At 40.1% G+C, this 27,801-nt stretch overlaps 1 protein-coding gene across 2 annotated transcripts in view; it reads right to left on the reverse strand.

The window, feature by feature from the left end:
* Positions 1–3,734: 3,734 nt before the first annotated feature.
* trabd2a (TraB domain containing 2A) overlaps positions 3,735–27,801 on the reverse strand; it is a 71,663-nt gene continuing 47,596 nt past the window's right edge. The window contains exons 5-7 of one of the 2 annotated variants that reach the window (XM_071541091.1): positions 16,799–16,889; positions 10,962–11,249; positions 3,735–5,504 (exon numbers count right to left, since the gene is read on the reverse strand). In XM_071541091.1, coding sequence (XP_071397192.1) covers positions 5,306–5,504; positions 10,962–11,249; positions 16,799–16,889 — 578 coding nt within the window. In that variant the 3' untranslated portion in view covers positions 3,735–5,305. Of the gene's footprint in view, positions 5,505–10,961; positions 11,253–16,798; positions 16,890–27,801 lie in introns of both variants that reach the window. The other variant, XM_071541090.1, reaches the window with a different exon arrangement.

Here is a 27,801-nt window from a genome sequence, read left to right on the forward strand (position 1 = left end):
ATACTATCCTCCAGCTAATTCAGGTCATGTCTGTCATGCTGGCAGGCGCTGAACTCATGGGTTTGAGACTGGAATGAGCCTCACCTTTTACCAAGCTATCGTCTTTGCTAGCTTGAATTACACTGTTATGTGTATTGAGCGTGTGTGAGAGGTTTCAAGAGAAGCGAAAACTATTTTATCAAGTAAAAATACTTTAAGGTCACTGAAATATCACTCAAATTGGAGTAAAAATAATTGTCCAAGGATACTGAAATATTTTACTCAAGTAGGAGCACTACTATCTTAGTTGAAATTACTTACGAGAAGTAACTATCCACACACTATCCACACACACACACACACACACACACACACGCACACACACACACACACACACCACCCACCACCAGCAGCTTGAAGCATCTTAAAGAAAAAGCCAGATAACCAAGAGTCTCTGTCTATTCAATTTCGACTGATGGAACTCACACCATTGTTTACGCAATGTTTTCACTAGTAAATGAGCTGCAACATCTGTCAGCACAAGTGCTCTATAGGAGGCAATTAAATGAGTGACCTGCCCCTTTATTTGTTTATTCTTGTATGGAATGACTGAGCGACTTAAAGGGTATGTTATTATAAAAGTGTTGTTTTACATGGAGCGGATAGAAGATCTATTCTTAGAGTCACACATTTTAGACGCTCTGGGTTTGATGGTCTTGTGCAGTTCGCTTTGGGTAAATTTAGGAATTTTGTTCGCTCTTTCTAGCTCTCTTTTTGTTTCTTTCTCTGTCTTTCACTCACACACACACAATGATAGTTACAGACATGTAATATCTTAAGTTTTGTATATATAGCACATTAGATCAATAGAGAAAGTATTTGGGACATTCATTAAAGTGACAGGCAATTAAAGATAACTAATCAATTACATAAAAAGGAAAACTGCACCCTCAGATACTCTTACACTGATATACTGTATATTATTATTCTGTGATGTTCAATGCATTCCAGGATTTATCTTGAGTTGTGATTTACCTTTTTGTCATATCCACTTTCCCTCAACCTGCCTAGTCTACTTCTACTTCAGGTAGTGATTTCCTACATTTCCCGGAATGCCTTTCAACATCTCCCAGAGATCTCGCCTGGACTTGTTGAATCCAGTTGGGTTTTATGTCTTAGTGGAGAGAGCAAAAATGATAGTGATAGTGATAGTTATAGCAACGGCAACAGAGCAAGAGTTTTTACAATTGAGAAAAAGTGAGAGTCACGCCCCTTTACTGAAAACGCAACATGTCTTGTGGCTGCATTGCATTATGGGCTATTGAGGCTACTGTCAGTGGAGAAATTGGTATCTCTTCTATGATGGATTTCTCCCTCTATGGTTGTTGAACGTTGGTGTAAAATGGCGGCTCTAGAAAGAAGCCCTTGCTCTTTGATTCTGAGGGACTGATACCAAACACTGATGTTTACTGTTGATGTTTTAGATCAATGGAAACTTCTCTCCCATTAAACTCCATTGGAGCTGTGCTGGAAATATCATGCAACATCACATCGTCTACGTTTGTCCAGTTATCCACAGGAATAAGAAAAATAGTGTTAGCGTTAGTGTTTTAGCGTGGATTTTCCTTTAATGTTGTGATGTAAGAACTCAACCTAAGCTTTGCAAGGAGATACCTACCATATTCATCAAACTTTTTTTTAGACACAGTAGACAATTAATTACACTTATTCTCATTACATTTGTCTGCCATTGCTCTTTGATGGGATCTTTATACCTTTAGACAAATATGCAGTCTTGTTTTTATGTTCTCAATATAATTCTTACACAGTCCGTCTTTTAAAATAATTGATGAACATCAAGCCTACACCAAACTCCACAACTTCTTCAAACACACAGCCACTCCTAAATCAAAGCACCAAACTAACAAGTCAATTAGCTTTTCTTTCCTGTTGATATAACAAATCAATTAGCTCTCATTTCCTGTACATCTGAAGAATCAATTAGCTCTGGTTTCCAGTTTGTTTCCTGCAGGATCAACATTCCCTGACAGAGCAGCTGCCTTGTTTGTGGCAGACCACATACACACATCAAACAGCTTCTAAAAGCTCCCTTATCACAGCACATTAACCTCACATAAACACACCATGAACCCTGGTCCAGGGCAGGCTGTGTGTGTGTGTGTTTGTGTGTGTGTGTGTGTGTGTGTGTGTGCGTGTGCATGTGTGAGGATGTACACTCATATGTGTGAGGTCCGGTACACATGATCACTGTAGTGTTGATACCAGAATTTTTATATCAAGGCTAAGTTTAATATCTAAAAATAACTAGAAACAACAAAATCCATCAAGCAATGTATTATCACACTTGACTTGGACACCAACTGCAAACCGCAGGGGTTTTCATGTCAGTTGGGTGTCCGTCTTTGTTGGCTCTGTGAGCATTTAGCTCTATATTCAGCTCCTACCAACCAGTTTAAATGGACTGGGATTCAGTTAAAGATGTGGCAAACTGTTTAATGCTGTTGCTGTGTTTTCAGCTGTTTGTTGAATTTTGTGTTGACTATTGAAGTCCACTTTCAAGAGTCAGACAACAGCTTTGTCTATTCCACAATCCTTCTTCTTCTTCTTCTTCTTCTTCTTCTTCTTCCAAAAATTACTTTGCGCTGGGTGAGACATTATTTTCCTTTCGAAAAACCACCAAGATGCTGCGCTTGGAGTTCTTTTTTGTTTTAATTTGTTAGATCTTTCAAAGTGGTTCCAATCAGGTTACAGCTTTATGTGACATATCAGCATACAAAGATGTATTTGTGTCACGATTTGTGGTGATGTGGTCATGGGATGCCACAGTGGCTGTCAGATGCCTTTAAGGTCAAATCTTATTCAATTTTTTATGATTTTGTTTTCAAATTTACTATGGTTCAAGATAAGAACAATGTTCTTTATGATGTTTTACAAATAAATGTAGTTTAATTTAAATTAAAGTTTAATTGAATTAGTAAAACTGAATTTGAAGGCTATAAGTCACAATACTGGACCCTGATTGGCTGACAACACCAGCTCTAGTTCAAATGAGCGTGGTAATCTCATGTATCCACACCTCTGTCTCAAACAACAGAGGTCTGGAGAAATTCTAGTCAAAAAATGTACATGGAAACTCCTTTTGAGGTCGCAAATACAATAAACACAAGACATCACAGGCTTTTCTCCTTGTTTTACACAAGTTTCCTAAACACTTCCCACAAAAATCCTCCAAAATACTTTTCTCAGGCCTCAAAAGTTAATTTTTAAAATCCCTTATGGATAAGATTATAAACATTACCTGAAAGCCAACAAGGCCTCGTTTACCAACTATTATTTTGTGCTAGGAATTGTTTTGTAAAAGTAGAAGTTGCTTTTTTCAAGTGATGGATACAATCCTCCTGTTAGAGCAAAACTGTCACTTAATTTGGATATCAGTGAGTTCTACAAGTACTTATAATGTATTCATATTTGACTAAGCACCAATATTGCTTCATACTTTTCCAGGGTACAATTCCAAAATGTGTCAAGACCTGAAAATTATCAAATTAACTTCCTGGATGTCCCAGACCTGTGTAGGAAACATGTTTACAAGCTTCCCATTGACTTATGATATGTGTCACAGAGTATGAACGTCAAATTCAGATGTTAATCTAGATAAATATTTTATTGTTTTCAACTTTATAGCAAAAAATATTACAATCATCTCATGCCACATAAGTGAAATGCGAATGACAGAAGACCTGAAAAAATTACACTGTATGTGGAATAGCATTATGTATTTGAAACTGACTTAATATTACCGTCATATGTACTTGAAAATGTATTTGAAACCATAGATACATATTTGGACAACATATTGACTGCAAAATAAAAACTGGGAGTGATTCATGTGACCTACAACTATAGTTAAATAAATTAAACAAATAATCTCTATGTGAAAAAAAAAAAAAAAAAAAAAAAACATCAATTCTTTCAGCAAAGACATACAGCAAAACCACTGATAACACTGATACATACAATACAATCATCTCTCCCTTCCAAACATTTCACCTCAGAGAGACACATGACATGGGCTATGGTGGTTAGTTCCTGATTTCTTTTCAAAAAAATATACTGCATATCTATTTATATATATAAACAACAACAAAACTTTTAATAATTTTCATTTTTTTTTATATTTCTAAAATACATCTATAATATGTAGAAACAGTATATACAATTTTTCCCCACAGTATTATGCAACACTAAACAAATTCTTCTTCTAAAAGGGAAGAATAAATTAAGGTTGGAAGAGAAAACCTCTGTTTGCGAGGGCAGGGGATTAAGAGCTGATAGAGTTTGTTGTAAACACACACACACACACACACACACACACACAGATACACACATGTGCGCACGCACACACACACACACACACACGCACGCACACACACACACACACACACACACACAGACGCAGAAATGACATAGGGATCCAGTTGTGATTATTGAAGGTATTTGACATTCCTTGATGGTTTCTTTAGTTTGAATCTAATGTCCATTCAGTCTACAGTCAGTTCAGCGAGATCTCATATTCTCAGAGACATCACATGTTGAATGATGAACGTATGTTGTAACATTATAGTGTGTAAGGGTCCATAATGTCCAATGACATATACAATAAAAAAAACTCCTTTGCTTGCGTGAGCCTTCACTTTGTTTCTCACGCTGTACGGTCGCTCCAGCTCTGTGTGCACATCTGATCGAAACCGTATGAAACCTCGTGCTTCACATTCCAAGAAACCTCACGTTATATAAAACTCCATGTTCATTAGGACCTCATGTTGTGAGAGACGCTCTATTGACGTGATTTAACCCCGATGACACCTACTTTATTTACCCAGTATCCATGGAGTCTACTGTAGAGTGGCACTTCTGGTTAAACTCGCATTCTGTTTCCATGTTCGTAACCTCATGAGACATTTTTATTTTAATATATATTGTATTGTGAATGGACAATGTGACCTAGTATTCAATAAAACCTCTACAGCTGCAGCAGAGCACACAAGAGTCCTGGTCTTTCAACAACTTGTGAGTCCCCATTACTCTTTGCAGCCTCTTCTAGATCTGATCCATGATCCATGATCAGACCCGAGCATGAGACCTCATTTTGCGTGAAAGATTATGCTGGAGGAGACTCCATGCTCAATGAAGACTCACGTTGTATGAGACCTCATTGTGTATGTGAGTGAGACTCCATATTCTACGAGAAGCCGCATTTTATGAGACTATTTTTTTATAACAAGTCCTCTATTTTCAGCGAGACCTAGAGCAGCACAGTCCACGTCTGTTGGATGATTGTAAGCAACGTGCAGAGGAAGGCCAGTGAGGAAGACGAGGAGGAGGTTGATGACGAAGGTATGTGGTGGTAGTTGTAGCGGCTGTGGACTCTGTCAGGTGGCTGCACTGTGATGTAACCGTTGATGATGCGTACCAGCGGGGGAGGCGGAGACTGGACCATAGTGCTGGGGGAGGAGAAAGGAGACAGAGGAGATTAGATTCAGACATATATTCATATTTCCATTCAACTTTTCAGTTATCACATGCTGCTTGAGGTTTGAGCTTTATGATTGGTTTTCAGTACAGTTTTCTTATGAAGGGAGTGACCATAGCAATAGTCACAAATCTGACCCAGACTCTTGAGTTAAAGCAGACCGGCCGGGACGAGGCAAGACCATCTCATTTCCAGACTAATTTCCTATTTTTAACATGTAGCATGTGTTCTATCTCTGCCCTGCTAGGACACTGCCCTGTTTTTGTTCATATGAAAGGAAAATCATAGTCATAGTCTGCGGAAGTCTCCCTAGTCTCCCTTACGTCCCTATATTGTCCACAATTACCAGAGAAAAGATGGCAGTGACTACAGAAAACAATGGAAATAACAATGACGCTGGGGGCTACAAAGGATACTTCCAAGACAAAGGAAACCACTGCTACATCGCATTGGCCAATTAAAAGAGATTTAACTGATAGATGGGTGACGGGAGTGCAACTCATTGGTCAGCTAAAGGCTATAAGCCAACTCTCCATCTGTCTGCTCGCTCCCCTCCCTCTTTTTCTCTCCCCCTCACTCATTCTCATGCCTCTCTCTTTCCGTTTGCCTTTCATTGTCTCTCTCTCTGTCTCTCTCTCTGTCTGTCTCTATTTCTATCTTTGTCTGTCTTTCTTTTCTCAATAAGACTGGCAATTAAATAATTTCTGCTGCTCTGTTTGATGTTGGGCCTGCGGTGCTCGTGTGGTTATGACTGGGACCGGGCCAGGCAAAACAAACACACAAGTTCCTGAAGTCAGGTCCGGTTGCCAATGTACTAACTACAGTGGGCACAGCCACTTCACTGAGGATTACAACGCTGACTCGACTTTTGCAGAAAATTGATAGCATGTTGGTATTTCTCTTTTTCTGGTTTTATTTTATTTTTTTATTGGGAAGATTTTTTTTTCCCCTTTACAAGCACAGAGTCGGTCAATGTAAAAAAAAAAAAATCAATGTAAAGAAAAGGAAAAGAATTCAAAAGGAGAATTAAATCCTGTCCCACCCGCAATCTCCATCACCAAGTCCACTCCCTTCCACCCCTCATCCCCCTTTCTTCCTCCCCACTCTATATAAAAATATATACAGGAACGAATACTGACATTGATCTGTCTACACAGACATAGAGGAGAAAAAGAGAAAAGACAAAGAAAAAAATGGGATGAATATTAGACCAAGAGACTTGTCACAGACAGCAATTATTGTTAAATGAGTAACTGTGGCATATTCAAAAGTGATGATTTAAGGTTAGGATTCAAACTTGGGTAGTATTTTTGTTTAAATAGGTGATTGAGAACATATGTTTGGATCTTTAAAGTGATAATCTGCAATATTCTTTTCACCAGCACTTTGAAATCACTGGACTGGCAGCAGCTCCCAAACAAACCGGCATGGGCTGTTGATCTGTTGAGACGGGTGAAGCGACTACAAACAACAGAAGCCAGTGCCAGAGAGCGGCCATGTCTACAGAGACGGCACTATCAACACTATATAAATATCTCTAACATTTTTTATAAAACAATGTGATAATGGTTTATTGACATTATTACTGCTTATCTACTACAATCAATAGCTGCAACAGATACTCGACTGATAATAACGAATCGACAAAAGACACTGCTTACAGTAATGTTAGCAATATGATAGTACTTTTACCTTGCTAACCGAGCTAGCACTAGTAAGTGTCATCAAAACCAACATTGTTTATAACGTTAGATCAACTACATTAAATCAGTGGTTCTCAAACCTTTTTCATGTCAAAGAAAAATACCCAAAAATTGTTAGGCATCAAACTACATTTATGTTAGCCAATATTAAGGACTAATTAGAGTATGCGTAGAGAGATGTCTGTATTTTGTTGAATAGTGTTTTATGAGGTTGAGCTACTCTACTCCGCTACACCATGTTTTAACAGGGTTAGGATTTCTTTTTCCTTTTGTGAAGAGAAAAGCTTTGCTGTCTCGGAGTCACTGATGGATGCAAGATCCCACCATTCAAGTATGTAACAGTAACACTAGATGCCAATGAACTAGCCATGTTGCCACAAGCTCGACACAATAGTTTCCTATTAGATTAGGAATGATAACAGTTCAGAAGCCGTTTTTCAGTATACAAAAGTGCTGATATAAAAACATTGCCCTCTAGAACAAGTGCTTGCTCAAGAAAAGCTAAACTTCAGTGGGTACTGGTCAGTTAGAGATGATGATCTCACAACTGTGATGAAAAAGACAAAAGCATCTGCACCTTTCATTCAGTGTCCAAACATTTCCCCTCACAATTTCCAAATTAACCTCAAATTCAAGTGTTTTCATCACTAGCATATGCTTGCGGTTAATAATATTTACTTTGCATTGATTGGTGTTGGCTTATGACTACAATGCCTGTAGCTCTTGGCTTTAGTTCATAGATGGATTTTGATGCTGATGATTATTTCAGACAAAGTAGAGAACAGATATATTTGAGGGGTCCTTTTGGCTTTATTTCTTGAGTTTCTGTAAATAAATGAAGCCGGTTTCTTAATGTTCAGAAGAGGCATTAAGGTTATTTTTTTTTTTTAAGTTTTGAAGCAGGTTTATTTTGGTTTGAGCTGTACTACACAGAGCTGGCAGTGAGGGCCTGGAAAGGTGCAAGGAAATCAGGTGTGACGCATCATGTGTGTGTGGCCATGCATCAAAGACCACAGAGAATTACGGCACTGTAGTCTCGTCTCTACCTTTCACTCTCTCTCCCTCTCACATGCACTCATACCTGCAGAATCACACACCCACCTTTACTCTCTCTTTCTGTCTTTCTATTTCTGTTTTTGTCTCACGCTCTCTTTCCCCTCTTTGTCTCTCAATTTGCTCTGGAAAGAATTAGGACTGGGAGAAAACCTTCACACTACAGTATACTCCTTGAAAATGTTGAATATTAATATTAAAGTATTACCTTGTCAGACATTAAAATATACAAATGAAGACAGCCACCGTGCGCGCTTTGGAGCATATGTACACAAACAGCTCCTTTCCTTTTGGTTAAAAAAACAGGGTTTTCAGCAAGAGAGAAAACACATTTGCAGACATAATGTATACAAACATGTTCACAAACCCCCTCTGTTCCTGTGGAGGTGAGCTGTGGAAACAGGCTGTATGGTTGGATTTCTCAAATATTTAACCCTTTTTAATCCTGCTTTTTTGTGCTACCAAAGTGAAAATTATCTTTTCATTTGCCCTGGAACAAGGCAGATGCTTGCTGTCATGGCGGCTTGAACGAGGATGGTTTCTGTCTTCACTATGTTTCCTACTTTCCCTACTTTTATATCTTTGGAAAAGTGCATACCTTGGTCACAGAGTGACCATACTTACATTCTCGAGGTTTCTAAAGCATCACTAATCACAGATCAATTACCATATTAAACTATACAGTGGCTTAATAGGTCTTAATAGTCTAGACGCAATCCAGCCGAAAGCACATCCAAGCAACGAGAAGAGATGGAGATGGAGAGCAAGAAAAAGCAATAAATACAGGAGAACTCACAACAGCTATTTTCAGGCCATGTGCAGATATACAGAAATGTGATCTCATAAATGCCAATCTTTTGCACCAGATCTTAAAAAATTCTGCCAAAATGACAAGTGTAATGGCAGCCTATGAAGGGCCCAGAGTTTCTGTTCCTGTGTAGTCTAAGTCTCCATCTGCAAGCCATAGTAAATAAACTTTATGTTCCACACACAGTAAATAAATACATCAGGTCTGGGAGGCTGGTCAGATTCTGACATGCAAACACATGCACATTCAGAAGAGAGACAAAAAGAAAGAGAAATAGAAAGAAATATTTAGAGCTAGGTAGGGAGATAGAACAATAGATAGATAATAGATAGAAAGTCAATGCCCCGCTACATTCCTTAAATGTCCTTAAAGGTGACCTTATCCTTGACTCAGTTCTGAAAATATTATCTTTCAGCTTTGAGAATACATAGCTACAGAAACACATATATTATTATCATGTTTGCATTGCAGAAAAAAAGCGTGAGAGTATTTAACCTCCTTAAATACCAAGGGAGCCTCTGCACTCTCTCAAATGATTGTGTCCAAATAATGTTTGGGAGTTAAAAAAAATACCCTCACTGATCATCATGCACTTTTCAAAAGATCTATAGGGTTTTGTTCGTGCATTCTGGGGTCATAAAACCTACTCAGACTATTAAAAAATAGAAAGATTGAAGAAATGTGTTTTTATGTGACAGCAACAATAGTTACCTACAAACCTGCTGTCAGAGACACGGTGGGCCACTGACCTATTCACTTATTCTGTTTTTATTGTATGTTTTTACTGTAAACCCTGTCGAGAAAAGCAAATTTCCCTCATGGGATGATGAAGCATGAATTTAATTGAGTTTTTAGCTCATAGCTGTAAGAGATTCATTTGAATAGATTAGTGTGATTACCTTCTTTACATACTGTTTTCCACACGTATGATTCAATAAACTCAACAGATTAAAACTTGCCTTCACAATAAACTGTAGTTGGCAAGTCCATATATGTAAATGGAGAGAGCCGTTTCAGCACAGCAGACCACACCTTGAGAGCAGGTCCCCTTTTTTTCTGAAAGGTGAGCTTGCTTTGCCGGCCGGTTAGTCCCTGCCTGGAGCTACTGGGAGGCCAAAACCGGATGCACGCTAGGATTTCCCAGGCTGCTGTTCTCACATCCAAGACACTTATACCAGGTTGCAACCAGTTTGGACCTATACCACACTGAGGTGTGTGTGTGTGTGGGTGTGTGTTGATGTGTGTGGACGGCATGAAGAGCACGGTGATGTGATACACTGTCTGTTTTAGCCTGCAGCACAACACCAGGAAGTGTCAGTTTTATTCTATAGACAACCAGGAGGTCTGCATTACACATTTCAAATTCCCCCTCTCTCACCTCTCATCTCCTCTTCTTCATCATTTCATCTCCTCTGCTCCCCTCCTTCTCTTACTTCTCCATGCTTTTTCCACCTTATCCTCCACTCTTTCCTCTTGTCCTCTCTTCTCCTCGTCTCTACCCTTTCCTCCCTTTCCTCTCACCTTCTCTACATTTCCCTTCTCCCCTTCTTTACAGCCAGACAGATAGACAAGCCAGTACTGACAGATGACTGACAACAAGACCCCATATGCCCACATAACTAGTATTAATGTGTTTTTAACTTTGCAGTGGGATAAAGTATGGTCAAATCTGTCCCCTCTTCTTCTAAACCCTCCTTCCCTTCTATCCCTCCTCCTCTCCTCCCTCTCTCCTATCCTTGATGCAGCCCCACAGGTCTTTAAACTGCCTGTATATTCCTTTTATCTGCTTGTTCCCTGGTCTTTTCTTGTCATCATCATCATCATCATCTCTCCCCTCTCCTCCTTCCTCTCCTCCTCTACCTACCTCTCCTCGATGCGAACCCACAGGTCGTTAAAATGCCGGTGCCGTTGTTTCTTCTGCTTGTTCCTCCTCTTCTTCTTCATCATCTTCCTCTCTGCTTTCTCCAGCAGCTCCAGGCTGTCCGGCGGCAGCAGCATATGGGGCAGCGGTTCCTCCTCCAGGGGACGCCCCTGATCGTCCTCGTGGTGGGGGAGCTCGTGGAGGAACGGCTCCAGGGGCGGAGACTCGTCATGGTGGTCCTCGCTCCAGGGAAGACCCTCTGCCTGCGGCGAGGCGGGTCTGGACGACGATCTTCTGGAGGATGGAGAAGACAGGGAGAGAGAAGAGAAAAAGAGTTTTGTCATGCAATTTGCAGTGTAGACTGGAATAGAATAGAATATAACACAATACAATACAATGCAATACAATACAATATGATACAATACAATACAATACAATTCAATACAATAGAACTCTAAATTGACCAAGGTAAATTGCAAAAAGGATAAACTGGTAAATTGTCTTTGAGTGTCACCTCAAAGACATGGCATGGCATTTGCAGATTAAGTGGAATAGAATAGAATACCGATAGAATAGAATAGAATAGAATAGAATAGAATAGAATAGAATAGAATAGAATAGAATAGAATAGCATTGTAATCTGACCAAGGTGAATTCCAAAGGTAAATTGTATTTGAGTGTTATTACTGCCTCTGTAAAAACAACTGTTGGAGGAGAGGAAAGAAAAGGAGATCGGACAAGAAGTGGAGAAAAGATGAACAAAGGAGGAAGAAACAATAAGTAGAGGAGAGAGGAACAAAAGAAGAGAAGAGAGAATTTCTGTTAGAACGGGATGGTCACGGATGTTCCAATAACCAATATGGCACTCTAATGGAAAACATTTCCAGGATTTTCTGGAAAACAAGGTAATGTCCAGGAATGGGGAGAATGAGAGGGAAACCAAAATTCATCTTTTTGATTAAAAACACATTTGCTTCTGATGAGCTACTGGCCGTCTCTAATGAGGCTGCTAACAATCAGGAACAATCGCACACACGCACACACACAAGCGCGCGCGCACACACACACACACACACACACACATAGATTACAGAGAGATAGCCACCCACGCAGTGGGCCATGCTAGACTGCACTACATGCTTCACAGCTAGAGGTATGAGTTCTGCTTATCTTGGTCTTTACTGCAACACTTCACTGGTGGCTCATGGGAATTATACAGATTTATCTATGGTACAATCTACATGGTGGAAACAGCAGAATAACTGGAAAACTAATGACTAAGAGACATCACTGAACACGTGAAAAATTGAACATGCAGACATAAGATCCCCACAAAACATTTCTACCAGAAATATTGGCAGATATGTTTTGGTCTGTGGTAAAACCAAGGTGGTCATGTTGCTTCACTGCCCTCATGTACAAGAGGACAGTAAGGCCTGGTATATCAATTAAGCCTATGAAGAATATTCGATCAGTCAACAAAGTCCTATAACTATTTGTTGACTAAGATTTTCTTTATTTGAGAACAGTGCAGAACATCACACACACACACACACACACACACACACACACACACACACAAACATACACACATACACTCATTCTCCAGACCAGCTTTGGGCAGTAAGTTTGATTTAGACCAGGTTTTCCATGTGTCAAGGGGGGGCCATGGATTCATTTGGGTAACTTTTCAATTACGACGGCTTAAGAGGTGTGCAAATCAAACTTTTTACTCCACGCTGCGTTCTGAAGGACTGTGGTGCACCCAACAAAGAGAACGATTGACTCAGAGAGAGAGAGAGAGAGAGAGAGAGAGAGAGAGACAGAGAGAGAGAGAGAGAAAGAGAGAGAGAGAGAATGTGTGTTGGTACATGTGTGTTTGTGTCTGTCAGTGTGTGTTGACACTTGTGTCTTTTGATTCGTGGGTGTTATCCCACATGTATGGGTGTGGGACCGCAGCCTATTTATGCCAGACTTGCTTTTACAAGGCCAGAGCTTGAGATTCATGACAAATGTTTGAGAGCAACAAAGCTAAAGATATATCTAAAAAAAAATATTGATTCAGTGGCATGGTAATCTCATAGCTCCAAGAAATTTAAGGACAATGGGAGCTACATTTTGGAAACAGGTATTATGCTTATAATCTAACATGTTAGATAACACACCCATGCAGAAATGTAAGATCTACTTTTCCTAGATTATTGCTTGTACAAAAGCACTAAGGGGATTTTAATAGAACATTTGTTTGTGCTTCCCTTTTATAAGGCATTTGGGTGGACTTGGTTTTACAGTGTGATGCTGCCAAGTCAAAGTGTACCCCTTCTAAACAAAACACCCATATTTTCAGAATGTTGCACATACATTTTTGAAGCTTCTCAATCAGAATTATATTCACAGGGATATACTGTATACACAGGGAATTTGGCGTGTTTATGAACGGGTTATGACTAGAGATTTCATGGGTCCTAACATCATGGAACTCACACAGCACGTAAAGTTAAGTGAAACCATGACAAACACCAAAACTGGAGGTCGGTTTTCACAGGACAGTGGTGAATTAGAGAAGCTGGTGAGGAAGGTGAATTCTGCTATAAGAGTCGTCCTGGATTCCCTGGATTTTGTTTTGCAGGACAGGACAGAAACAAAAACCAGAGCAGTGATGCAGAACTGTCTGCAACCCCAGTCTCCAACTCAAGAGTTCCACTGCACATTTTAGATTATCTTTTGTTCCTACAGCTATTTACACTTAAAAATGTAATAGTATTACTGTTTTTCCTTTTTTATGTATATTATATTTAAAATATTTGGTATATTTGCACCCAAAGCTTACACTGAATCAATCCAACAGCAAAAGCCAATGGCAACAAACCTAACAGCAAAAAGCAAATAATGATGACGCTAATTTCTCAAGTTAACAATGTTAAGCTAATGACAAGTGAGTCTAAAAGCTACATTTATAATGGTAAAGCTGAAAGCTTAAAGCTAATGAAGGTAAAGATAATGGCTGCAGCTAATGTTGCTAAAGCCTTTATCCCCCTGAGAGAAAAACAACAGCGCTCTGGATCTGGCTATTTATTTTCCCTTCCGTGATCGCCAACATCCACATCAAAACGAGCCCCTTATGTGATTAGCGGATTAGTAGTTCTTTCTCAGGAAAGAAACAAGAAGTTAACTCTGCCGTAATATTGCCAATGTCAACAGTGCAGGTAAATGAATAAAACTAAAACTAATTTAATAACCAGCTGATGACACAATATTCATCTTTAGGGAGACATGGAGAGAGTGAGTGCTCAAAAAAAGGAGAATCACTGAAAGGATAATTACTGGCTGCAGTGTTTGATTATTTGCAGACAACACATTTCTCACAAGGGCTGAGGCAGAACTTGAACATCTGTTTTGGGTCTGCAGGATGAAATTAGACCAACTATGGAGTTGCGCTTACTTGGAAAATGATTTCCCATTTGAAATCCAGTCGGTGAAAAAAGGAGAGAGACAAAAAAATAAATAAATATCCCTGTCAGGGCCGCGAGGCAGCGGTTGCACTGTGAAATGTGGCCGGTTCATGCAACCTTACACCGATTTAAGTGATAAAATATGGGCCTACCAATTTTACAGACTCGTGTTTTCAGAAGAAATCATAATGTGTAACAACTTTGTGGCGAAATAGAATACTTTCTGCTTCGTTCTCTCTCTCATCTCTGTCTTTCTCTCGTTGTCTGTTTTAAAGGTCTGCGCTTCTTCTTTCTCTCTTGCTCTCTCCTCTGTCTTCTTCCCCCTTTCCCAGTTATTCTTTGAAGAATTACTCCCTTAAGATGAATATGTCTTCACCTTGTTATTATATTAGTTTTAATTTGACCTCATAGTAAAGGCCATCAGGCTTAGGCATTAGGAGAAAGTGAAATTTGTGATTCATGATTGTTCAGATTTTTCTCTTTCTCTGTCCATCTTTCTCTCCCTTCTTTTGCTGTATCTGTTTGTCTTCATTTTTGTGTCTCTTTCATTCTAATTTTTTCTACCTCTGTCTTTAATATCTCTCTCTCTCTCTCTCTCTCTCTCTCCCTCTTTCTCTCTCAGTAGTAGGCCCTGAGATATGTGATTTTACTGACCTCGTACAACTATAAAACCTAAGGGAGAAGTAGAAGACAGAGACAGATAGCATAGAGATAGCCAGAGAGAAAGAGATAAAGACCTTGTGAACAGAGAGAAAGAGATAAAGGTCGGCCTTCAAGTGGTGCAACCGTTCCCCACATTAGATTCTGCAGCATTGCTCTGAACTATCGGCTTTAAGAGGGCCACGGCTTTGGCGGTTTAACTCGTTTATTACTTCAAGACACAGCTCTCCACATCCCAAGAATTAGTTAAGGCTGCAGCAGAGGCATAATCCACTCTCTCACACTGAAAACATCAGCTCCAAAACATGATGAAACACAAAAGATCCTGAACACGTCGTTCCTTTCGTTATTATCTCCTTGAATTTGCTTACACACACCAATATGTGATTATTACAATTCATTTTTGAGGATACTTAGTCAGTTTTAGAGCTGTTTAGAGTTGTGACAGCATGTAAAACCACAGACAAATGGAGCTTTAGCGAAGGTTCGGTCTGGAAGACTATCTTTTTCATGCTTAGGCTGTAGTTTCACTTCTCACACCATCCTGCCATTCACATCTCTCACGCATGCTCACTCATTATTTCCTTGCTGCCATTTCCCGGGGCCGTCAATTGAGATATCAGCTGGTCACATCAGCTGGTCACATCTATCCAATAGCACAGCGACACACCTCCATTGTTAGCCCATCATCTTGCTGCTGTCTTTTTACATATGTTTCTCTCTCTCCGCTTTAGTCCGTTCATGCTGCTGTTATGCGCACCCCTCCACCTCCCCGTCACCACCCAGTCTTTGCAGCTTCATCAGTTTCATCAGCTTCATCACTCATCAGCCTCACCAGCTATCAGTCTCAGCAGAGTCATCAGCCACCACCAGTGTCTGGACTCCACGGGGGGATTTATCTTGCTGCTGCTCAGGGCTGGTGCCCCTCGATTACAAAATCTCCCTGTAGAGTCTAAGCGCCAAAGACTTTCTTGTCTAGTTTTCACTATATCATCTGTTATAATAAGCAGTTATCTTTACTTCATTCACTTGTCTCTCCTGACTGAAACAGTATAGTGTTGTGTCTGTGTGCACACTTAATTTTGCAGCTTTCTGTTACTGCGACTAAAACTGTTACATTTTGTGGCAGACTTATTAGACTTTCTAAGCAATTTGCAGAATTTCAAGTATTTTTGGCAGTTAAGTCAAAGAACAATATAAGACTTAACAGAAACCAAAAAGTGGGATTTTTATAACCCTCCAACTAAGAAAGAGTCATATTTTTATTCCCTTCCTGTGATAATAAGCATAGATAGGCCTACTGCATAACAGGAACTACTGGAGATATTTTAGTTCTCATCCTTTCTTTTAATTTGCTCAACAGTAAAAAAAAATGGGCTACATCAGTTACAAAGTTACATCAAAGGAAATTACTATGCTTGCATTCCAGTCCTTTTAGTTTGTTGATGTTGATGTATGGTTTGTTTGGACCGTTTCATGCAAAAACATTGCATTGATTGGCAAAAATTACGAGCACATTGTTGATTTGGCCATTTCATGTGGGAAAAAATGTGGTCATTTTGTAAAATTGGAGGTTTTCCAGCATTGGCTGAATTTGCATTCATTATTTTGATCACGAAAAATCGTGAAGAGACTGTTAAATAAGTGCTCTCGTATAGTGTGTCTGTGTGTGTGTGTGTGTGTGTGTGTGTGTGTGTGCGCGTGAGGACATGTTAGCAGCGTGTTTACCTGTTAATGGGCTGCCCAGCAGGAGTGTGCTCCACCTCGTATCCCTGGCGACGCAGCACATCAATGACCGTATTGTTGCCAAGAAAGTGACCTGCAATAAAACAAAAAAAGGCAGGTCAACTTTCAGGCATGATGGACCAATCACAGTCATTGTCCCTTATACACACAGATACACACAAACACACAGACACACACACACGCTTGGTTGCTTCTGCTACTCCATTGTGTCTGATGACTTCCACTTCTGAATGTCAGTGATGAGTTATATTGCACGCAGGTGGGAAGCAGGCGAGCACCGTCCCTCTAACTACTGCACTACTGCACCTTATGCATCACAACACCCTGACAGCTTGCCCACACACACACACACACACACACACACACACACACACATACGGACACACACAGATATGATATTAGCAAAAATTTAAGTCATGAGTTATTTGTAGATAAGAAAAGTGTATTGTATATTGTAAATTTCGTGCCCAGGGACTACGGATGAAAATTAATTCTGTAGCTAAATTCAGTACTAAACTAAACTACCAAACTAAACTAAAAGTATGATCAGTTTGCTATAAAACATGATTTTAATGCACAAACTAAAGGGAAATAAAGGTGAGAGTCCATCGAGGGCCGCAGAATGGAGAGAAGGAGAGTGACAGGAGGAGTGGCCCTGCTTTGTAACAGTAGCTCACACTGACACACACACGAGTGCACGCACGCACACACACACAAACACGCACACACACTAGACTCAGCCAGGGGGCATAGTTTCCCAATGCTCATGTTGCAGTCATGTCATGTTGGAGGGACACACACACACACACACACACACACACACACACAGGGTCGTAGTGTCACAGGATAGTGGTAAAGTTTAAGTGCAGTTTTAGTGGTTTGGTCTTTTCTCAGAGGGAAACTTGACAATGGACGGTTGTCTGTACCGGAAAAAGCATGGTGGAAAGTATGACCAGGACCAGTTTAAAACTGGAGACAGGTGGAGGGAGAAAACTTTCTGAGTTAGTGAAAAGTAAATGAAGCCCTGAAGTTGTAGCCATTGAGGACCCAAGAGGCTCCCATGATGTTTCTGTCCTCCATTAGTACTGCAGCTGCTGAAGACAATTCTTTCTTGAATGATATACAGGACAAACTAAAACAAAACTGGCATTTGTAACACAAAGCACTCTCAAATAAGTGGTTGCCAGGCCCCTTCATACATCTTCTATTAGCAGAAAAGAGAACAAAATTTGAATTTTCCAGACATTTCCTCTTGCGGAAAATGTAGCATTACTGCAGAAATTATCCAGAAAAATGACTTACATTACATTAGAAACAGTGCTTTTCTGTAAATCATGAACTGTTTAGCCGTTGTAGAAGTCCTCCCACCCAGCATCTGTTCTGCAGAAGTGCAAATGTTATGCATCTAAAAAGCGTGACTTCTATGAAAAATAAATGTGTGCATTCCTGACACCTTTGTAAAAGACTTCTGTTAACAGTGAGGTGAAGACTGAAAATGAACAAACTGTGTCCAGAGCTGCTGTTTCCCCCACATCCTTTCTCACCTCTGCTGCCTCTTCCATTTCTTACTTCTCTATCTGCTTCTCTGTCCATCCCCTCTCCTGTTTTCATACTTCCCACTTTTCCCTTCACTTTTCCATCCTGCATTGCCTCTGCTCATCTCTCTTTCCTCCCCTATTCATGCCTCCTCTTTTCTTATCCTTAGTTTCACTTCTCTCCTGGTGCCCACTCTCTACCTCTCTTCCTCCCTCCCCAGATTTCTATCCTCTTTATGTTTCTCCTGTCCATACTTCCCCTCTCCTTTCTTTCATTCCTCTCCCTCCATGTCATATCTGCTACTCTCCTCTCTCAGCTCCTCTTCTCATCTTCTCTCTCTTTCTCACTCTTCCTCTCCCATTTTTCTACATCACCTCGCCTTTCTCTTTCCCCTCCATTCCTTATATCTAACTCCACTCTCTTTTCCTCTCTCTCTCTCTCTCTCTCTCTCTCTCTCTCTGACCCTCTCAGCTAGGTGAAGTGGGGGCATTGAGGCTTCAGGTTGCCATGTCAAGAGGTCTCCATTCTTCCCCTCACTCTGACAAAGGGGAGCAGGGGCTCATTGTTTGGGCCTGCTCAGCCGTGGCACCATAGAGCTGTGTAAACAATGAGCCCGGCACTTTAATCTGGCCCAGAGCCACTGATGGACAGAGTTTGGCCTAGTTGCACTATGGGTGCCATGTTGCTGCCCCGTCTCCAGAACTAATAAGTGTTTGGCTGAAAATATGTAGCAACATGTAACAGCCATGGAACAGGATTGTGGCGCTAAGATGGGTAATACTGAAAACTGCAATGGCTAAACCTTGTCAACAAGTTGATGTGCAATTTGAATAAGCCATTCGTTTTTTTTTTAAGCAAATCTTTTTAGTGAATCAGGATTAACGTTTTGTCTACTCAACCACTTTGAGAGAAACAATATCCAATAAAGAATCAAACTTGCTGGCCCTAATAGAGGACTGTAGTCATCAGAGCTACACTAGAAAAACTGACAAGCTTTGTAAGTGTTTTTATCTTGTATTCTGACATGAGCTAATTTCACAGTATTTTTTGCCAACCTATCCTAATTTTACTGGTTTCAAGAAATTTCACAATATGACTTTAAACCTTGAAACAAGACAGAAATCGCCAAACAAGAATGCTGCTAAATTTGAATATAACATAAAATTTTAACTATGTACTTTCTTGCAGCATAGTTTGGTTTCCAAGAAGAGCTGTATGTATACATATATATATATATATATATATGTCTAATGATAACATACATTTTTTGTCATAGGGACAGGCAGACAGCTACAGAGACAGAGTGATAGCAAAATGCTGACAGCTGAGATCTGTGGCCATTGTTCTCTGTTGAAACAAGGCTGCAGACCCAGGTAAAGAAGAGAGAATGTCACACAAGTCACATACTGCAGAAGACTGTGCAGACAGAAGGCAGTGACTAAAGTTAATTCAACCACTACTTACTGAGAATATGAAAAATTATGAATTTGCTCTACAAGACATGAGGAAAAGAAAACTACACAAATAAACTTGAAAGATGACCAGTAACTCCTATGCATAATAGATGCACATTTATTTTTGATTTATTTTGATCAATAATCATTATCAATACGGTGTAGGTGGTCAGCTAAATTACACTCAGACAATGAATAACCAACAGCCCTAAAACATGAGACTTGGGACAGTATTGAAGTAAGAGAATGTGGCCCGACTGATAGTGAGAGATGGTTGGGTGATCGGGGGAGAGAGGGAGGAGTGGAGAGAGAGAGAGGGAGAGAAAGAGAGAGAGAGACAGACAAAGACAAAGAGAAAGAGAAAGAGAGAGAGTTTTCCTGCCTGCCCACGTTTAGAAACAACAACTCAGTGTGATTTATGTGAGTTTACTTCAGGGGATTAAGGTGGGACAAATGGAGCTGTTCACCACAATGTAGGCCCACAGAAGGGTGGGTGGACTTCAAAGGGACACACACACACACACACACACACACACACACATACAAACTCTAATAGAAGGTAAACCATCAATCCTGTCCTGTCCCCACAGGCTTCAATGTGCTGACTCCTTGTGGGAGAGAGGAAAGGTTAAAACACTCAGCAGGCAGCCAACGTATGGGTGTGTGTGTGTGTGTGTGTGTGTGTGTGTGTGTGTGTGTGTGTGTGTGTGTGTGTGTGTGTGTGTGTGTGTCAGTGTGTGCCAGTTTATCTGTGTATGGAACAAGCAAGTGTATATGAGACTGAGTGTGTGTTTGAAAGATCAAAATGAAAGGAATGGTGATATTGTTTTGAGTGAGTACAAGAAATAAGATCTAGTGGCAATGTGGTATAGCATAAAAAATAACTTCTATGACTGTTGAAAATAGAGATGTACAGGTCAACAAAACTAGATTAAAGTGTGAAGTTAAAGGTTACGTGTGACATTCCTGCGCTTTTAAACAGCCAATAATTTGACTTAAAACATAAGTTTGGCGATTTTTGACCTATATATAATTTGTCTCTTACATACCTGTAGTACTTGGACCTGAAGACAATACTGGCTTCTGAGTCAGTTGGTCCCGTATATACAGTATATGTATCCACTGCCCAGAATGCAGCAGCACAACACCATTTCCACTCAGCAGATAGTCTTCTATCAAAGTCTACTGTTTACAATCTGACCTGACTGTCCACGAAACTAGATCACACCACCGGTAACACACTTTCACCCCACAGCAGTCTGTGCTGCAGCAGAGAAAAATAGTTCAGTGATTTCCTGGTTAGTGAAAGTGTGCGTAGTGACGGAATTGTGTCTCAGCTCCCCTGTGGAGCCTACAAATGGTGTTATGGAGATATTTTGACAGGACTAGAGGTCTAGCAACAGAGCTCGCTGTTTCAATCGACAGCTGACTCTGGAGCCAGTATTGTCTGCAGGTTTGGTCTGGTATTGGAAATTCTGACTAAAATTTTTCATTTCCCAGTTTGGACCAAAATTTGATCGGCACATTTCTTGGAGGGGTAGATGGCAGATTTTTCTCTCAGTATTGTTTCTCTCACATAAACACTACAAAAAATGTACATGGGCAGACTGGTTTTATTTGCAAACATTTCTAACTATTTATTTAGAGAACTGTTTACAGTAGCTTCAAACAGGTTAAAAGTGATTATTGCCAGTGAGATAAGAATACAATCATGAGAAGTTCATACGTACTTCATATGTACATGCTATGTGTGTTTCTAATGTACCAGGGCCATGTTTGAGTTAGAGCACATTTCATATGAAGACCATACTATATGCAGCGGTCCCCCTTAACAATAACCTGTTTCATACTAAAAAAAAAAAAAAAAAAAAAAAAAGAAACGTCCAAACCTACAGCCTGCCTGCGCTGCGAAGTCATGGAATTACAAACAAAAACAAAATTCAGACATCTCTGATTAAAAATGATTGATGGTCCGGAAAGAGGCAGAGAGACGGAACAGAAAATTATGTTTTAACAGTTTGAATTTTCCTGAAATTAGGCCTTATGTGTGATGTAGCCTTTGGCAACTAGCATTAACTTTGAGGCTGAAATATGTCAGGTGATTTGTGACAACTCTCTCACTCGCTCTTTCTTTTGCTCTGCTTATAATTGGTACCCGGCAATAAACAATGCTAGGTTTTTGACAGAGAGAGAGAGAGAGAGAGAGAGAGAGAGAGAGAGAGAGAGAGAGAGAGAGAGAGAGAGAGAGAGGGGGAGAGAGAGAGAGAGGCAAAGAGACACAGACAGAGACAGAAGAAAGATAATTAGAGAGACCGGAGGGGAGAGACAGCTGAGAACTTTCATGATCACACAATCCTCAGCGGATGCGTCCCAAAACTTTTTCACTCCTCCTCCTTTCCTTCCCTCCCTCACTACCACTCCTCTCCTACCAATAAGGAGACGCGGGGAGGAATGGAGTGGAGGACAGGAGGGAGCGAGGGAAAGTGGAGGTCATTTGGGACAGTTTATTTGCTACTCCATCATCAAAAATGGACATCTGCTATTGATGAAGTGTCCTTATCATAACTGACGTAGCCTGAGAATACAATGGGCCTCAAGGTTTTTCTGCACATCCTGCTCATGTTCATTTGTTAATTAACAGAGAGTATACAGTTGGTTTATGTGTCTCAACACACATTCATGGATGAACCTTTTTCCTTCCTAATCCCTTATACCTATAGGCATAATTACCCCACAGTTGGAAAGGAGTGGCGCATTTTAAACTGCCATGTTCACCTGAGCATCCTCCGCCTAACTGAAGGAGACTTCAGGAGTGAAAGGAAAGGAAAGCAGGAGGTATAGTGGAGGAAAGGAGGAGGTAGTGGAGGACAAGAGGAGGTAGTGGAGGAAAGAAGGAGGTAGTGGAGGAAAGGAGGAGGTAGTGGCGGAGAGGAGGAGGTTGTGGAGGAGGAGGTAGTGGAGGACAGGAGGAGGTAGTGGAGGAAAGGAGGAGATAGTGGAGGACAAGAGGAGGTGGTTGGAGGAAAGAAGGAGGTAGTAGAGAAAAGAAGGACGTATTAGAGGAAAGGAAGAGGTAGTGGAGGAGAGGAGGAGGTAGTGGAGGAAAGGAAGAGTTTTGGGACCTTTGAGATGAACCCAGTGACTACCAGTGCAGTTTGCTATATGGCTACTTTGAGGAGCAAATGAACATGAACAGAACAGTTTGATTCTGCCACACGATTTCACAGATGTTTTCATAGCATGGCTTTGTTGAACTTTTTAAATTACAGTCAACTACTGCGGTTACTGGTGGTCTCACAGCTAATCAAAATATGTTGTGAGAATTAAGGTGTAAGGTGAAATACACATCCAGCATTAAGGTATCTATGGGATTAAGTCCTCATTGCTTTGCTTTTTGGCTATGTGGATGGGCAATTTGGTCAAAAAATCATGTGCTTTAGTTCTGTATGGCCCTAAATGTTATCCACAGTGATTTTTGCTTTGTTGAACAGTGTATTGAAATGATTTGTTCTGATGCAGGGGTTCTCACAGTAGTACCCATGTACTTACTTGGGCAGCCACCGGAACAGCCCATGTTAGGGCCTAACCCATAGTTTAAGAAACACTATTCTGGAGTGACATCTGTGACTGTTGACATATACTTCCATAGATTATTTATTTAGGCCAATTTCATACATTTTAAATCTATGAAATGGGCCAAAAACATATACGGTAATGCACAATATTTTGACTGTATGTCTTTCCAGCTGGCCACAAACCTGTAGCAGCGGTGGCGAGGGAGGGGAGATGGCAGAGATAAGACCAAGGACGGACCTGAAAGCTCTCATTCACAACTAACAGCCTGCATGGAGCTGCATTCATACAGCAGAATGGCACTACTGATTTAGAAGGTCACTGGTTGGCTCACTTCCTGGTCACAGAAACTCACAGATCAGTACGACTCTTCTAAATGGTTTATGAACTTTATGAATAATTTGCTGAACTTTTCTGTGACGCGACAGGCTTTTTACTGTCCCTTTAAAAGACATCAGCTGTAGTTCTCAACCTTTTCAAAGTCAGGACACAATTCAGCAGGATACAAGAATCCACGGCACATCAGAGAATTGTCTGTAAAAGTCACATAAAGTTTATTATATGATGGGTAATTTCAGCCAAGCAATCTGATTGGTCTTCAAAAACCCTTATCGGTCAAAGCCTTGTTCCAACTGTGCTGATAATCCCTATAAAGCAGTGGTTCTCAATCCTCGTCCTCGGAACCAAGAGTACTGCTAGTTTTCTATCTCACCATGTAGTTTGTGATCTTTCTTGTTTTTGTCATATATAGGAAGATCATTTCACTTACCTTGCTGCACCTTGTACCTACTGCATCACTGTCTTACCAATAATCACAATGAAGAACGCCCTGTTTGGTATTATTGCAACAGTATAACTATACAGGTAGGGATAACAAAGGCAAAAAGTTGTGGAACAGGGCCCAAATTGCTTTAAATATGTGTGTTTATTTTTTTTTATTTCAAATTTCTGTAGAGCGATCACTGCACACTATCTTTGCTATGGTGCTAGTGGCCAAAATAAAAAGAAATATACAAGTAGTGCAAGTTTTGGTCAACTAGACTGAAAGCTTGGTTAAAATAAGGAAACTCACATGGACCTAAGTGTGCAGAAGTGTTATTCCTCTACTTTAATAATTTCAAATTAAATTGGATGCTACATGTCTTTTCTAAAATGTATATTCCATACATTGAATAAAATCTTGCGGCACACCTGTGCTCACTCAGTCACACCAGATCGGTAGTGTGCGTCCTTAAAAAGGCATCCAGCCTCCCCAATCAGTCGCTCAAATTATTAGAACATATGGTAAGCCTTAAATAGCGTTCCTTTTCCATACACATCAATATTTACATTACAACTTGTAACCAGGGCCCAAGCGGCAGTTCTCATAACATTACAGCATGTTGGATAAACAAACGCTATAGGCAGCACTGCAGCCATTCTGGCCCATATAGCCTCTTCTAGCTGTTTATGTACACATGTTCCCCGCTAGTCAGCTAGCCTGAACAGCCAATAATCACCACCGCTAAACACTGAATGAAGCCTTGTGCTGAGGAATACGACAATGAGGTGTCTGGTACTTTCTTAAGCCTCTAGTGGTTTAGTTGTTACTTCCTGGAAGTAACTTTTGTTGCCAACAATATTATCCACAAACTATGCTTGCTGGCTTGAATATAGCTCACAACTGGCCACTTTATACCGGTTTCAGTTCTTATATAGAGCTTTGACACTTCGAGGTAGTAGAAACATTAATCATATGCACAACACACACATACACAGAGGGAAAGGGAGACAGAGGAGAGAAAAATAATGTTAGAGAGAGAGAGAAATAATGATAGAGAGTGATACAGAAATAATAATAGAGACAGAGACAGAGAGAGAGAGAGAGAGAGAGAGAGAGAGAGAGAGTGAGAGAGTGAGAGAGAGTGAGAGAGAGAGAGAGAGTGAGAGAGAGGGAAAGAGAGAGATGTACAGTATTGCTTTGGCAACATTGGTCCTCCCTGTAATGCCAATAAAGCTTATTTGAATTTGAATTGAATTTGAGAGAGAGAGAGAGAGAGAGAGAGAGAGAGAGAGAGAGAGAGAGAGAGGGAGGGAGACAGAGAGAAAGACAGAGAGAGAAAGAGAGAGAGAGAAAGACAGAGAGACAGACAGACAGACAGAGAAAGGGAAAGACAGAGAGAGAGAGAGAGAGAGAGAGAGACAGACAGACAGACAGACAGAGTCCAGAATCAAAGTATTTGAATCTGTCAAATCAAACTGACAGAATTTTATGATTTGACATTTCTAGGACATCAGAGCCACCAACCAGCCAAACAATCTTACTGGAAAATCGCTGCTTTGGCTCACTGGGCTGCTAACAGTCGGGTGAAAACCTCAGTGTCTTCCACCGTCAAGCAGAGGCTGCCATCCACAAAAGTGACAGTCATGTCAAAGACAAATAGCAGGAAAATTATTGGTTTATCCACTGGCATAAAGATCACACAGGCGTCTTGGTGTACTCAAACAATGCCAGCTTCGTATTAACACACATATCAAGTGTCTGGTGACTCGGCTCTGGTTAAATAGCACTATTTTTTATCCTCGGTCAAATCATACTGTTTTGCTTCTTTGATGGACAGTCAGTACCTCCCTGTATTAAATTTAAAACCTCATTTCTTTTCAGAGGGCTGCAATTTGTTTGGATACAGCAGGACACTGTCTGAAATAAGTTAGCCCCAGAAGAGACAATATGATTACATACTGTCAAGCGAGCTGACGATAAATACATGTGGCAGCGTTGTAATATAGTCTATGCAGTGCTTTGGATTGTATTTATTTGATAGTTTATCGTTAAATAGATTGTAATCTGCATTGTATGTTGTTTAATTGATTGAAGAGATTTTATTTACAATTTGTTTAATTCATTTCAAGAAAAGCAGCCTCAATCTCCGACATAGGTTTTCTTTTATTGAGAAGCAATGGGTTAGAAGAGAGGTGCAGAGGTAGAGAGGAGGGGAAACACAGCAGAGAAGTTTTGGGTATAGAGTATAATACCCAGTATATAGTTTATTATTTGTACTAAAGGGGGGTCTTAACCACTATATCATTACTAAATAGCAGAGCAGTTAATATTGGATGAAAAGTAAATAGGTTGTCCTTTTCAAGTGAAACTTTTATAATTTGTGTAATCTAGAAAACCTTTACTGTACAACCTAAGAGTCTCGATTTACTGTTTCAGAGTATCCATCTTTCCTGGCACCGAGATTCTTTACCATTGGATTCCAAAGACTGGGTTTAAAATCAGAGTCGGCCCACGGAAAAATAGAAATGCGTTTCCAATTCACTGACCTCAACAAATGAAGGTTTTTGCCTGGAATGGATTTTGTACGGTGGTACTGACAATTGTATGCTGCCATTTTGTTCCCAAGTCCGTGCAGTGTTAGGATATAGACTCAATATAATACTGTAAGAGAAGAAGTTGGTAGCCAAAACAAGGTATATTTAGTTAGAGGAGTCTACACAATATCCCACAAATTCAGTTTGGGTCACAAGAAAAAATATCTTCCAATGCCATTCGTTCAAATCCAACCCACAGCCTATATCGCATTTCATCATAACTCATCTCATCTTTCCGGCCTCTCTCTACTGTATTCTATCTAATAAAAAGAAATGGCATAAAAATACACTTAAAAAAAGAAAACCACCCCTATACCCTTTAGTCCACTTATGTGTATATAGGGACATAACAAAAACATGTAGTTTGACGTAGATCCAATTCTAAGTCCAGTTAAAGGGTGAAACCCCAGACGGAGCCAAGCTAAACCTTCACGTGTTTTTTTTAGTGTTTCTACTGCTCAGTCATTAATGACCTACTGTATGGGCCTTATTTCTGGAGCTGATGTCATAATTTCCGTCAAAATTATGATGAGGTCAGTGAAAATTTCAAATACAATTTTGAAGCCCACCCTTTGACAATGTGCTCTTCTTGTTGATGAGAGTGTATTCACATTGAGGTAAAAGTCTATAGTTTTAGTGACATCTTTTATTAATCCAAATTAGTAACTTCATAAGATAATAGAGTAAGCTATACAAAATATTGGAACATACTCTTAATATCACTGTACCTGCTTTTCGCACAGTCCATGCCTGAATTATCTTGAGGCATAACAATCTTTCTTTAAACGATGTCAAACAAACTCCCTGTTTGTTTTTCCTACACTACTTTTAAGTTTGTGGAAATTAGAAATCATCACATATGTTGAAGCCTGGGACTGACTGGAACATCGGCCTAACACTGCAGCATTGATCAATACAAAGAGATTACCACTAGAAATAGGCAGAGAGATATGGCTATATGGCAAAATATTGTAATTCCAATAGCCAGTAAGACAGACAGGAGGCTAGATAGTTTGCAGCAAACGCGTGAATGGGCGGTGTGTCTCTATACAAACTGAATTCAAA

Source organism: Centroberyx affinis, unplaced genomic scaffold (assembly GCF_046629955.1).
Source record: "Centroberyx affinis isolate AG114_WGS23_722 - 3 ecotype Tasmania unplaced genomic scaffold, CSIRO-AGI_Caff_v1 ptg003784l_1, whole genome shotgun sequence".
In the NCBI taxonomy this organism is placed as follows: Eukaryota; Metazoa; Chordata; class Actinopteri; order Beryciformes; family Berycidae; genus Centroberyx; species Centroberyx affinis.